This window comes from Crocodylus porosus, unplaced genomic scaffold (genome assembly GCF_001723895.1).
Source record: "Crocodylus porosus isolate Cpor-Errol unplaced genomic scaffold, CroPor_comp1, whole genome shotgun sequence".
Lineage (NCBI taxonomy): Eukaryota > Metazoa > Chordata > Crocodylia > Crocodylidae > Crocodylus > Crocodylus porosus.
The window spans coordinates 6,446,472-6,460,209 of NW_017728911.1; the positions used below are offsets into that span (position 1 = coordinate 6,446,472).

The 13,738-nt window shown below is 38.8% G+C and overlaps 1 protein-coding gene across 4 annotated transcripts in view; it reads left to right on the forward strand.

Annotated features, from left to right (window-relative positions):
• SCAPER (S-phase cyclin A associated protein in the ER) overlaps nt 1-13,738 on the forward strand; it is a 364,249-nt gene that overhangs the window by 58,175 nt on the left and 292,336 nt on the right. For all 4 annotated transcript variants that reach the window (XM_019533358.1, XM_019533360.1, XM_019533359.1 and 1 more), the window contains one exon: nt 12,290-12,390. In XM_019533358.1, coding sequence (XP_019388903.1) covers nt 12,290-12,390 — 101 coding nt within the window. The remainder of the gene's footprint in view (nt 1-12,289; nt 12,391-13,738) is intronic.

The window sequence follows — 13,738 nt, forward strand, 5'->3', positions numbered from 1 at the left end:
CACGCTGCTGCTCCTCTGTCTCCTGTCCCTGAGCAGCATAGACTGTCTAGAAGCAAGGCAGCCAATGATTTGGTCCTCCTGTGCCATTGCAGCTTCTGCCTGGATTCCTTTATGGATGTCCCTGGTCTGTGGCAGTGCTGGAGAGAATGCTGAGAACCGGCTTTTAGAACACCACATATACACACCTGGAACTCTTTACAGAGTTTGAAGTAAAATCTATATTAAATATGAAAGTATCATTAATTTTACTTCTGAGCTTTCTTTGTAGTACTTGTCGGGTATGTTTAGAGGAGGCCCAGACTATTGATCTAAAAAAGAATTGTCTTGTATTACTGATCAGACAAATCGAAATTGAAAAGTAAATTATGTATAATCTACTTGTATGGGAGGTAGTAAAAGACACAGATGATGAGAAGCAAAAACATGTTCCATATATTGTTAAGTTTGTTTTTATTCTCTGTGTTCTTTGAAAACTCTTTGGGCAACAACATATTGCTCATTATGTTTGGAAGTGCCCTTTGACTTTTTATAATAGCATATACGTATTTTTATTTTTTAAATTTTCTGAAAATAAGATTTAATAAGTGCTGGGTTTAATTAAAAATATCAATATTGGGCTAATAAATATTCATTTTGTTCTGATTTTTTATTATTTCATGTTTGTATTGTTTTATTTTTATCCAGATATTTTTAAAAAGCAAAAATACATAGTGCGCTATTTTAAACATTTTAATTGTACGAAAGGTTGTATTATAGTAAAAGATTTAAGTCTTTGTAAAGTAGCATGTGACACTCTTACCAGCATTTAATAACTACAGAGTAACCAGGGATAGGTTGAAAACTTTTTGAAATTATGCATATTACAGTTATTCAGTCTTATGAGGTGAAGTGCATGACTATTGATTACATTGTCAGAGAGGATAATGTTTTATGCTTCCAAATGGGACAGGGCTCTAGTGACTGGTTGTGGTTGAAACTGCAGACGAAAGGGTTGTGGTAAAGCTGCAAACAGTGGAAATGTGTGTAAGAAGATCAGTGGTTGTGTATATTTTCTCCTAGTTTTGGACATTGACTAAGGCAATATCTTACTAAATGGTTTGGAACTGAGGTATTTGAAGCCACAGATTGACGTCCTGATATTACGTTTGATGCTTTATACTTAAAATATAATGAAAATAGTTTAATTGGTTCTTTAAGAAACAAAATTGACCAAGCTTTAATAATCTTATTTTGTTTAAATAAGGATTAATGAATATAAGATCAGACAGGACATAAAGTTGTAGTACTAAATTGTATGGATATTTTCTATTCCACAATATTCAAGGTAAAAGTTTGTTTTAAATCCAAGTGATTTAAATATTCAATTTGAATTGTGTTTTAAATAACAGTTTTTGCTTGCTTTAAATCATTGTTTTAAATTTTGTTTCAACTTCCATTTATTTAAAAAAAAGAAAAGGTAATTTATTAAATTTGATAAATGTAGGATTTTATTAAATCAGGGATGGTGTTTTGAAGTGAGGTGCAAACCTATGCACATTTATTTAAGCAATTTTTCAGCTGAATAGCTACTCATGCAGACTTAATTTTGATGTATTATGGTATTAGAAAATGGTGAAAAATGCTTTTCCTTTTTATTAATTGTTTTTTTACATAGTGATTTGTCTCAAAACCTATTCTGATGGAAATTAGAATTCAATTAAAAGGCCCAAAAACAATAGTTTTAAAATTGTTTTTATTAATTAAATGGTCTGGATACATAAAATACATAAAATAAACTGATTTAGCCATAATTTACATTTCAAAGCAGTATATTAAACACAGGAGGTAGTATTATCTGTTCTGATGGAACAGAATTGATTACTTCTGGATACCATGGCCTCCAGGTTCTTAGAACAAGTAGATCTCTGACTTTCTCACTTTATTCTTCATAGTGTGTGGAGTGGGATGAAGATTTCTAGTTTTGTTTTGTTTTCTTAAACTCTAGGTTGGTTTTAGAACTTTTAATTAATTTGGATATTCCTTTTTGTGGGCCAGAAGGAAAGATCTCACAAAATATTTAATATTTCTAGATATTAACAAAAATAATAGCAAAAAAAAAAAAGAGCTGTATTATTTTCCTCATCCCAAGAGGAATGGAGAACTTTTGCCTAATCGTGATTTTTAAAAAACCAGAATCATAGCAATAATCATTAGGGCTGTGCAAAATTTCACCAGCTGTTTCGTTTCAATGCTGTTTCGACTTGTTTTGAGCTCGAAACAGTGAAACTGAAATGAAACAAAGGGCTTTGAAACAGCCTCAAACTGAAATGAGGGCAGGAGAAATGTTTTGAAACTTTAGAAATGTTTAGCGTTTCAAAGCTGAAGCTGGGCTTGCCTTCAGGGAAACAAAGTAAGGAGAGGGGGGTGGGAAGAGAGGGGGAAGGACTGTTCTGATATTGACTGTGACTGTTTAGCTGCCTGAGATGCTGCTGGTACTACTGTGCTGCTTACTAAGTTATTACCTGTTGTCATTTAGAGTGGTGGACCAGGATGAGGCTGTAGGGGAGGAGGAGACCTAATTGGAGCACACTACCATGTCATGTAGAGGCCTCAGGGCTAGTGAGGGCTCACCTTAACACACACATAGTCGCACACCTCACAAGTTTTGCTCGTCAGCAGCTTGAGGTGCAGTTTCCCAGAAACTCCTGCACCTATCTCCTTGAAACTTGGCAGGCTTCATGGCCTTAGCAGGGGCTACTATCCATGCAAGTTTCATCCGAACCAGGCAAGAAATGACAAAGTTATAGGCAGTTTCATGCTTCCCCATTATAGCCTATGGGTGAAATTTTGAAACAGTGTTGAAACAGTGAAGCAGTTTGACAAAACGGAACAGTGCTTTTAAAATGAAACGAAACACTGTCCTGTTGAAACGGTGAAACAGAAGTCAAAACTAAAAGGTGCTGTTTCGTACAGCCCTAAATAATTATTTCTTGCAAAGTTCCACCTTTCCAACTACCCTCAGCCTCAGTAATTTTTATTCAACTGGCTGCAAAAAAAGTCATCATCAGAACAGCCTTGGTTTTCTTGGGTCCTGTGGGTCTTTGGGGATACCTCTGTGCACAGTTGTGTACAGTGCCAGCGCCTATATTTAACATCAGATACCTTAACTTCTACATTTGATAGGGGAGAAGTATACTGTGTCACTTTACTTTTTTCACTGAATACCCAAAGGCTTGAGAAAGATGCATCAAGATACGGCCTGGTAAATTTAATGTAATATACATTATTTATCAAAATACTGGTAAGTATTCTGCTTAGATCTGCTCTTCTTACTCAAGTGCGTCTTCCACTTTACTCCTCAGTCTTGGATTTCTGGAAAAAAGGTACTTTTGGATTCTCCATCTTTATCTAAAAAATTTTCCACCTAGCACCTTGTCTCTCTTGGTGAGAAAACCATTTTTTCCCAAAGAAATTAAAAGATCCTGCTAATATTTAAGACTATCTACAATAATGCTATATACTTCAAAAGAAAATACTTACTTTGTAGTTTCAGTTTTGGAGATATTGCCTACTGTTTTTGAAAAGTTCATGTGTAGCTTCACTGCAGGATAGAGTCACTGCCATCTATTACTTCCTCCCAGCTACTAGGCTGAGGTTTCTTCTGTCTCTAATTATTTCTCAGTTAGATATTTGAAAGTCTTATCAACTGACAGATAAACTGTAATAGTTTTTTTGGTGTAGAATTGATTTCTTACTGAATTGATATGTTCAGTCTTTGAACCTCTGGAATAATACTCTCTGCTTCTCTTAGAAGATCGCTTCTATGGGAGCTAGGAGAGTTGCAACCTGTGTGGTTGTTCTCCTGGTGTATTAAACAAAGACGAAGTGGTTTTGAAACTACACCAAAGGCTAAAAGGATGATACATTTTCCCATTAGCCATTGCATATAGTACTCCTTGCTGTATTTTTCATAAACCATGTGATCCCTCAGGTGAAGGGAGAGATCCCAGAATAGATTAGATTGGGGTGTCAGACTTATTTTCTGCCTTGGGCCAGAACTGTGGGACTTCTTGCAGGTCAGATCCAGCTGAAGGCATGGGATAGCTCTGGCAGCATCAGCTCCGCCTCCTTCCTGCGCATGTGGCAGCAGCATCAGGTCCAACTTCCACCGTGTGTCCCATGTCACAGCTGGAGCTGCTGCCACTGACACATTTTGTGCAGAGCCAGCAGCTCTGCCTCTGACATGGAGAAAATAGCGGTGACAGCTCCAGTTTTGGATCTAGCATGGGGTGTGCAATGGTAGCAGGGCCAGCAGCCCAGTAGTTGGGGCTGTGGCAGTGGACCCTAGCAAGTGTCTTGGGCTCCTGGTGACCCATTGGTCTTAGATGTAGCACAGTTTCTCTCTGCAGAAAGGCAGTTCTTTAATGTGTAGCTGAACCTTCTCTGGCTGCTTCCTTGATTGTCATTCATTGGCTTAGCCTCTTCCTCATTAACAGAGGTAATTTAGACTAAGTTACAGACCATCAGAAAGCTCAGGATGAATCAATTCAATTTTTGAAGGTTAGTCTGGACTGCATAGATTGAACTGAGAAGCAAGTGAACAAACGTTCACTTTTGATTCTGGAAATGCAGCTACATGCTTGTAGTGGCTCAGGCCGAAAGCTTGGGGTGCTAGAGCATACCCCACCCCCCCCAGCCTGCCAGCCACTATTGAAGGGAGGGAAGCTGGGAGAAAAGCTCTCCAAGGCTTTCCCTCCCTGCTTGAGGAGAGGGGGGTGTGTGGCTAAGCCCTAGCTGGCCCACTGAGTATGATGTGGGGGAAGGGGGTTTAAATGCCTTCCCTGGCCCACATGGGACCCCAGCGGGGGGGAAGCCCCTGCCATGCTTTTCCTTGCTCAAGTGGAGAGTAGAGGAGGGGAGATGACCAGGCCCTGCTCCAGCACATGGAGGGAGGAAGGGGATTTAAACTTTCTTCCCCTCTTCTGGCTTAGAGTGTCAGACCTGGGCTGGGGTCTGGTCATACCACCCCAATCTCTCCTTGAGTGGAGAGTGGGGAAAGCCTGGGAGGAATTTCCTCCCCATGGCCAGAAAGACACCAGCTGGGGTCTGTTGCGGGACAGGGAGGGTGTTTAACCTGTCTAACCCCAAATGTCTCAGCATGTTGGCCACAGGCCAGGCTTAGTGACAGCCCCTCTCCTCGCTGCTTGTGTGGGAAGTGGGGAAAAGCTTGTCAGTGGTTTCATCCCTGCCAGGGAGACTGCCCCTGGGGTCCCATGCAGGCCAGGGAGTGGGGTTTAAACCCCCTCCCCTCCTCAGTCCCAGTGCATCAGCCCAGGCCAGGGCCTAGCCATGTGCTGCTCCCTCCCTCCCCCCCCCACCCCCGCCAGCTATCTGCTCCAGCAGGCAGAGGGGGAAAAGCCTGGGTGGGGCACTCCCACTCCATGAGGCACACCCTGGCTGTGGTCCAAAACCAGGTTCCCTCCTTCCTCCCACTCCCTTCTCAGCCAGGTGGAGCAGTGATAGTGTTCCGGCTCTTGAATAGAGGGGTGGGGCCAACCCTCTGCTGGAGCAGATAGCACGGCCCAGGGCCCCAAAGCATCTTGGGATGCTGGGGGACTGTGAGTTAACTTGAACCAGGAGTGGGTCTGGGACAGAAGTTCCATAACGTGGCTTGACCTAAATCAGTTCAGTCTGTACCTATACACGTGCTGGACATCTGCTTCAACCCATGCTAATTAGCATGTATACGAGCAGACTTGATTAATTGAGTCTGCTGGAGTGTGTTAATTAACATGATCTAGCAGCCTCTGTGTCATGTGTATTCAGTGTGCCCATGTTTCAAAATGATGGCAGGGGTGCTGAAGCTCACAGAATGATTAATTGCTCCAACGTAAACCAAGTATGAGTAAATACAAGTCAATGAAGAATAGGTGTAAAACCAGGGTGAGATTTGTTGGAGCCAGATACCCTTGAAGGTACATATTAATCCTCTTAACTCTATTCCTTTTTGAAGTTCTTGAATAGCTGCTTTGATGAGGAAGGAAATTGAGAGCAGCTATGGGACACTGAACATTTGGGTTCTAGAATGGTGCAAGGGCCACCAGTATTTTTAAAGATTTTTTTTTAAAGCTTATATTACTGCAGTTTTTCATTGACTGAGCATGGCATAAGGGTTTTTGATTAGACTGACTAAGAACGACTTCCACTTCTCCTCCCCCAAGGGGAGGGAAGTACATTCTCTTCTGCAGTGGGGGGCATTCCTTCAATCTTGTGTATATTTTTACCAACTATTTACTGTCCTTATAGTGGTAAGATATTTACAATGCCTGTGTGTCCCCTGCTTGACCTGTAGCAAGTTAAAGGGTATTTTTGATGTTTTGGACTTTATTTCCTGAAGTTGTGTTTGAAGGTTTGTTCCTTAGGGTTTTAAGAACTGGATAGCCTAACACAGGGGTGGCATGCAGCAGATTGTGGTGGGGACAGGCAGCATAACAGCAGATAGGGTAGGAAGCAAAAATTAGAGCAACCTGATCAAGCAGGAGAAGGAGATCAGAGAGACATGCAGGGGCTATGTACAGATAGTCAAAAAGCCCAAGGCTGAATTGATGCAGTCTTTGCAAGTTAGTCTAAGCTGCAGAGATTCAGCTGAAATGGACTTTTTTTTAGCTAAATTGCGAGAGAAAAATCCTAAGTTATCCTTTGTGCACAAGAACAACTGAAAAATGACCTCTGATTTGACAAACCTGTAATTCCAAATGAACTGTGTAAGTATCATCCAAAATTAATAAAGAATTTTATGGAAAAATAGTCTAAATTTTGCAGGCCTTGGAATAACATGTGTATGTCTTAATTGAATTCATTTCAGTGCTATGTGTTGCTGTTAGGAAAGTACCACCATTCCCATCTTGTTTTGGGTTTGTTTGTTTGTTATGCATTTGTCAATGAGAGAGTGAATGGAAAATATACTATTTAAAAATGATTACACAATATCCCAATCAAATAGTCTCCTTTTTTCCTCTCCTCCTAAAAATGATAATACACATTTTTGATACCAGTTTATTATGGATTATTCTTCTGCAGAGGTCAGGAATCTCACAAAATTTCCAATCCTGGTTTCCAGAATGCAGATTTTGAGTCTTCAGGGCTCCTGTTTTGTAGATCAGTACTAACAATATGGAAATCCTGTGTTCCTGCACAGCATATCCTCATCACAGCACAGATCATACAGAACCAGGAGTTGCGTTTCTATGATCTCTCATACTGCCACTGCATCTTTCCTCCCTTGACATTGCTCCATATTGCCCTGCTCCATCCCCTTAGCCTATTGCAGTTGGTGAAAACAATGTACGTTATTTCTGACTTGGATAGGCATTGAATTGCATCTTGAAATCCGTGCATAATTTAGGAGGCATGATGGATTGGACAGAAGCCCCATCCTTTTGGCTGATCATCTTCCCACTTGTGAAGCCTGATCTGTGCAGTGTAACTAGGGAGGTGTTTTCTGTAATCCAAAAGAAAGATTGCTAGCCAATAAACTATAATATGTTTTGTAAAAATAATGGGATCTTACTAATGTCTGATCTGACTCCAATGACATTAAGATTTTGCTATGCATGGAAAAGACGAGTCTGCGTGTGTCTTTGTGAATTTAATTATAGGGTGCAATGTTTTAGTGACTATAGATCAGCATGTATTAAGTGTTGCAGCATCTTGTATTGCCCACTGCCTAAATTTAAATAGCTTTCTCAGTGGACAGACTGTAGACACACTGATTGAAATCAAATTCTTTTTCTTTCCACTTCAGAAAATATACAGTATTGATGTTAGTTTTTAAGGATGATGCTGTAGTTATCTTAGAGCATGGCTAAGGCAGGCAACCATTTAAGTTGTTCACAATGGCCATTTGCTGATTCTATTGGTGGTCAGTATTAAAGGTACCACTTAAATTGATTTAAGCCTGTCTGCTAGTTTGTGTAGGAACAGCCTGCTTTCAGCTGTTTATACCTTATTAATGAATTCCCAGCTTGCTTAGTTGTTCACATCTCATTAAGGCTTGGTACATTGTAACTATCAGTGTCTACCTCTGATAGCCCCTTGAAATGAGCCGGATATTAGCAGTTTCATGACTACTAATTGCAGAGCAGTCATAATAATTGAGATATGCTAAAGGAATTAAGTGTGTATTGTCACATCAGGCAATTTTCTGATTGCTAAACAAGCTTATTATGCGCTTTTTAGGAAGTACTTAAACCTCTCAGATGCTCATAGCTATATAGGTCATGCAAGCTGCAGGCTAACATGCTCATGATTCCTCCTTCTTTTGATATGTTGTAAAGCTTCTCTAAGCTGTTTAGGATAGATGGGGAGGAGTAGTGAAAAGCTCTTGCTATGAATACTAGAAGAACAGTGTGAAGTACCAATTGAACAAAACAAAACAAGGAAAACCACAAGCACAGTAATGGTTGAAAATTAAGCTCATGATTGTAGAGAAAGGGAAAAGCACTGAAGTAGAACGTGAAAGTGTGCCCAAGTGACCATTCATTAGAATGGTGGTGGAAGAGCTTCACGGGTGTAGGTTGTAGCTGTGTTGGTTTAAGGACATAGGCAGACAAGGTTCTTTGGGTAAATCTGATATTCCACTTATTTGGTCTAATAAAAGATACCTTGATATTTTAAACACTCTTGCTGCAAGTTACTATGTTTCCTGTAGGCATTGGTTTTAATTCTATCTCCAATCTCAGGCTTTTGTTTTTAGCTTGCACTGGCCCTTTAAAAAATGGTATGGGATGCACATGACCTTGAAAAATAATGGGATTTAAAATTGTCTCAACTCTAGTGCAGGAGCAGTCTACCCCATAAAGGTTCCTTTTTGTCAGCACCTTCTCAAGTGGTACAAGTTTCCACTGCTTCAGCACCATAGGGTATATCTACTACACTCGGTACTGTAGGTGAACTAGAGAGCTGTATTGATGTCCAAGACCCTAGGGCCCTGAGCACTAGTATTGTGTGTCAGTAGGACAAAGGGATGGCGCCAACCATCCTGCTGTATGCGCCAGTAACCAGAATTAATTACAAACCAATCGAATTCGTTGCAGCCAATTGGTAAACTAATTGGTAATTTTAGCTGTACATCTATATGTAGTTATCTGGATGCCTGTAACGGCGCTTTCAGAGCCACTTTTGTTCTGCTTCATCCTGCTTGACAAAATGGCCTTCATAGCTTTAGGGAGAAAGATGTGCATCAGTGAATATGGGGCCGCTCCAGCTGCTTGTCTTGTTTGTATTCCCTTGTTCGTAAAACATGACTCAGATTACAACTGCATGGTACTGCTCTGATCATTTCTGATAATTCGTAGCTAAACATTCCTTAAAGTAGGTTGTTTAAGTCATTTATTGTATTTTCTTTATGCCAACTAGGTTCAGAAGTATAATTCATACTTAATTTTCAGTAGGGAAAAATCTCAGTGACAGACTTAAAAAATAAATTATTCTGAATTAAATCTTATTTTCTGGTCTCTTCTTGTTAATTACATTCAGCATAAGGTAGAATGGCTGACTAAAACTGAGATGGATTAAATTAGAAAGTGGAATGTTATTAGTGAAATTAAAGGAAAAGGGCTGGCTAAAATGCTTAAGTGATTCATGTCTTGTAGCACACTTTTCTTGCCAGTTACCTTGGCACTGCAAACAAATAACCTATTCACAAAAATAGGGGATTTTGTGGGGAACACAAAATAGAGGTATATGGATGTGTGTGTGTATGTATGTATAAAGTATCAATGATGTGCTGCTTAATTTTATATGGAAATATGCAATTTTCCATATGTGTGTGGAAATTATGTATGGCAATGTATGTGGAGTGTATAGATCTGCAGTATATTCCAGTTAGGAGGATATTTGTGTAAGTATCTTCAAAATGAAGTTTTAGATCCTTGCATAAAAATGTGTGTTGCACAGGCTTCTATTCCTTTATTAAATAAATATTTTTTAAACAAATGCATATGAATTTCCCCTTGTATTTGTTCTTAAAAATATTTGTAGGCATCATTTGTTTTGAACACAAAACTTCCAGTAAGATGAAAGTCTGTGGAATAAGATGTAAGGCATTGCCAATGGAGGAAAAAAGGGGCAAATTTTGCTGGTACTTTTTGTTAAAAATGAAACCTCACAATTCAAAGCAATTATAAGCTTTTATTCAATTCAGATGTAATTTGTGTAATGAATGTTATTGTTGTTATTTTTATCATGTTTTCTTTCTGAAAAGTAGGACAGGTTTCTCTCTTTTTTTCTCATTTTAACAAACCAGAAATACGTAATTTTCCTTTTTTAACGTTATTTGGAATGAGTTTGTTCCTTTACAGTAGCATTAATTGCCTTTATATTTTTAGAATGTGACCTACAAATCTACAATCTTGGTATTTAAAAATATTTTTAATAGTATTTGTCACTAAATTTTTTCTCCCTTTTGTTTTGAGTGAATCATGTGGAAGCATATGTCTACTATATGATCTATGTACTACTTCCGTCCTAGTTATGAGTCATATTTTGAGTGCTTCCTGGGGTATGAGTGATCTGTTGCCCCTCTGTTGAAGGTTGAAATGGACTTTTCTGAATTAAAGAATGAAAGAACTTGCTTCAAGTTTTTCTTCATAAGTATAGCCAGCTGTCAGCTCAGGAAAAAAAAAGGAAAGGAAAGTGCTAGGAGCTCAGTCCTGCACTATTTTTTATTAATCATAGTGAAATGAATGGGAATGTTACCCGAGTACAGAGAAAAATCAGGCCTTGCAAGGGGAAATTGTTGTTTTAATTGTAATGTTTTTCACTGTTTAAGTGCAACCTTGGCCTAAGTAATACATTTCCAAATCCTAAACAGACTGGAAGACTAATGGGTGATGAATCATTTAAGAAAACCCACTAGTTGGAATAAAGACCCTTCATGCTGTTTTGCTAAGCTATTACTACAACTTCCTTGGTTTTTGTTTTGGTTTTTTTTAGAGGTGAGAAATTATATTAAATTAGCATTATAAAGCTACATATCTGTGGAATGACATTTTTTTGTACTGGGTCAGCACATACATTATAGTCTCTATTAAATGCATTAGGATCACTCAAGACTGTCATTATGTGAACTGAAGTCTAATGTGCAGTGTAAGGCTGGCTTCAGGTTTGTCTGATTGGAGTAGCTAACTTAGAATAACTTAAGAAATTTCTTAATAAGTACTTGAATAACAACATTGCATCCAACAATATCTTTCCAAAATAATGAAAGAATTGGTAAAATTATAAAGACAGGATAATGCCTGAACATGTGATTTTTCCAAAGTCATGTATCTGGAATATAGTGGCTTACAAAAAATGCAGTTATTATTAGAAAAGTGCACATAAACCTTACATCCTGTGTCACAGTAACATCATACCACATATATTCAGTTTACAAGCTAACACCTTTTTGTGTTTCTTACAGTGTTCCCAGTAATAAATATTCTGTAATAATAATATAATATAATTTTGTTGATACCAAAGCAGAATAAAATATCATGTGGCACTAGTTCTGTGCACCAGTTTAAGAGCTATGCAGGAAGATTCTGTGTTATGTACTTGAGAAGTTACAGAACTATGTAAGGTGCTTTGTGTCTTCCCCAACTGCTAAAGTTCTATGGTTTCTCAGAGTAGACTCCCTCCTTCTCACCTTACAAAATGTGCAGTAGCCCTTCCAGCATTTTTGCACTGTTTATTCCACAGCCAAATTAATTATGAAAATACGTGCAGTGCTATTTTCCTTCACTATGCAGTTTATATAAATTAAACAAAAAAGCCTATGTAGAAACCTGTGTATGGTACATGCCTAGTTTATATTTTTTAATGTTTCAGAAAAAGAAAAAAAATCACTGACATTAAAAGACATTTATGCCTGTTGCCTTGCCAAGTATAAGCATTCTATCCTTTGCCTTTTTTTTTTGTCAAAAAAGGTCACAAGAATTATTTATGATGGGTTAAGTATTTTTAATGTTCTGTTACCCTGAAGATGTGCACTGTTTTGTTCTCAGGCTTTTTCTAGAATTCCACTTTCAGCAGAAACTGATTGGTATGTTTCAGCCCCAGAGGTATACGTTTCAGAAAATTATCATCAACTTAAAATGTGGTCAGAAAAGAAAATGACTGTGCAATCTTTCCTACAGTGGGTTCTACCATTTTAACTATTGAAGTAAAATATTTAGATTTTGATTAAGTTTTTGCAGAATTCCCTACTTCCTATACTATTTCTTTCCTTTAATGTCATAAATATCTAATGTAGGCTGCTTTTTTCCAGGAAGTCCTAATGATGCTGGACAACTATGTCAGAGATTTCAAGGCATTGATTGACTGGATCCAGCTACAGGAAAAACTAGAGAAAGCAGATGCTCAAAGCAGGTAAGCAGACTTTTTTCCATCTGTGTCGTAATACTCTTCCTTTGTGAAATTCACCCCAATGCGGAGGATGTAGCAAAAAATCTTATAGACCATGTAAGAATAACAGTATTGCCAACACCAGACATTCAAAAATCTTTTTTTGTTTTGTTTTAAATAATATCTTTGCAACTGTGTACAGCAGAAAAAGGTGATTTTTATGTAGATGTCAGAAAATGTAAAGAAGTCCAGGAGGGGGAATGAGTAGGAAAGCCGAAGTTTATGTATTGTAAACTTAGAGGTTGTCCCTATCACCAGACTCGGATACAGGTTTAGGCAAACTGGGTGGTCTCCTGGGGCCTGGACAGAAAGGGGGCTCAAAAATGGTTTATTTTTTTTATTGTCCAATTTATTATTATCATTATCCCTGACGAAGAGGGGCCCGATACTAAAAGTTTCCCCAGGGCCATCAGGAGTCTAGGTACAGTACTGCCTACCTCTTTCTGAGGTCCTTCACTTTTTTTTTGGCTGGAGCAAAGGGATAGGGCCAGATGATTGATTCTTGCACCTCTCTCCATATAGGCTTCCCTAGGTTTCTCTTGCTCTTGTTAATTGACCTGCATTCTGTCCTGGTGGCTGTAGGAGACCTGCATTTTGTAGTGTTGTGGGTCTAATTAGTCACCTGTTTGAGAGAAGGATTTTTTCTTGTGGGGTCAAATTATCATCAAGTCTGATAGTTTTTGGGGAGAGGAGGTGAGGAAGGGGGAATTCCTTACAGGCTAGAGATATACAGTTGTATTAAGTAATAGCACTTGAAAACTTGCTAGGAAGATGGAACTATTATCTCATTGCAGTTTTTACTTCATGTCTGGAGTGATCAGTCTGATACATATGGGAGGAGCAAGGCTTGATATGTTTGTAAATGGGGGACTTCAGTTCTTGCATTTCCCCCACTTTCATGCAGCAGTTCTTGAATTTCCCCCAACTTTCATGCATCTGTCTGTCTGTGTGTGCATAAGGCTTTATTTGCACTCTGATTGGGTTGGGCAGTTATTTTGGGTGGAGGGCTGCTTAATGAGTTTTGGTGAGCCGTCGAGGGCTTCATGGGTAGCCTCCTTGACAGGTGCCCCACCCCCTGGTCTCCGTCTTAGGACTGGAAGTCCAACCCCCCAACCCCTGACCTTTCTTACTAGAAGTTCCTCTCCTTGCCCCCCAAAATACTCCTTTTTTGGGAAGGGGGTGTACCTGGAAAAAACAAATAATGTGCTAAAAATCAAACATTGACAATAACACATTTTAATTTTATTTAAAAAAAAATTTTTGTCCTGATTTGTGTGCTTTTGTGTGGTGTATATAGAGGTGATTGCATAAT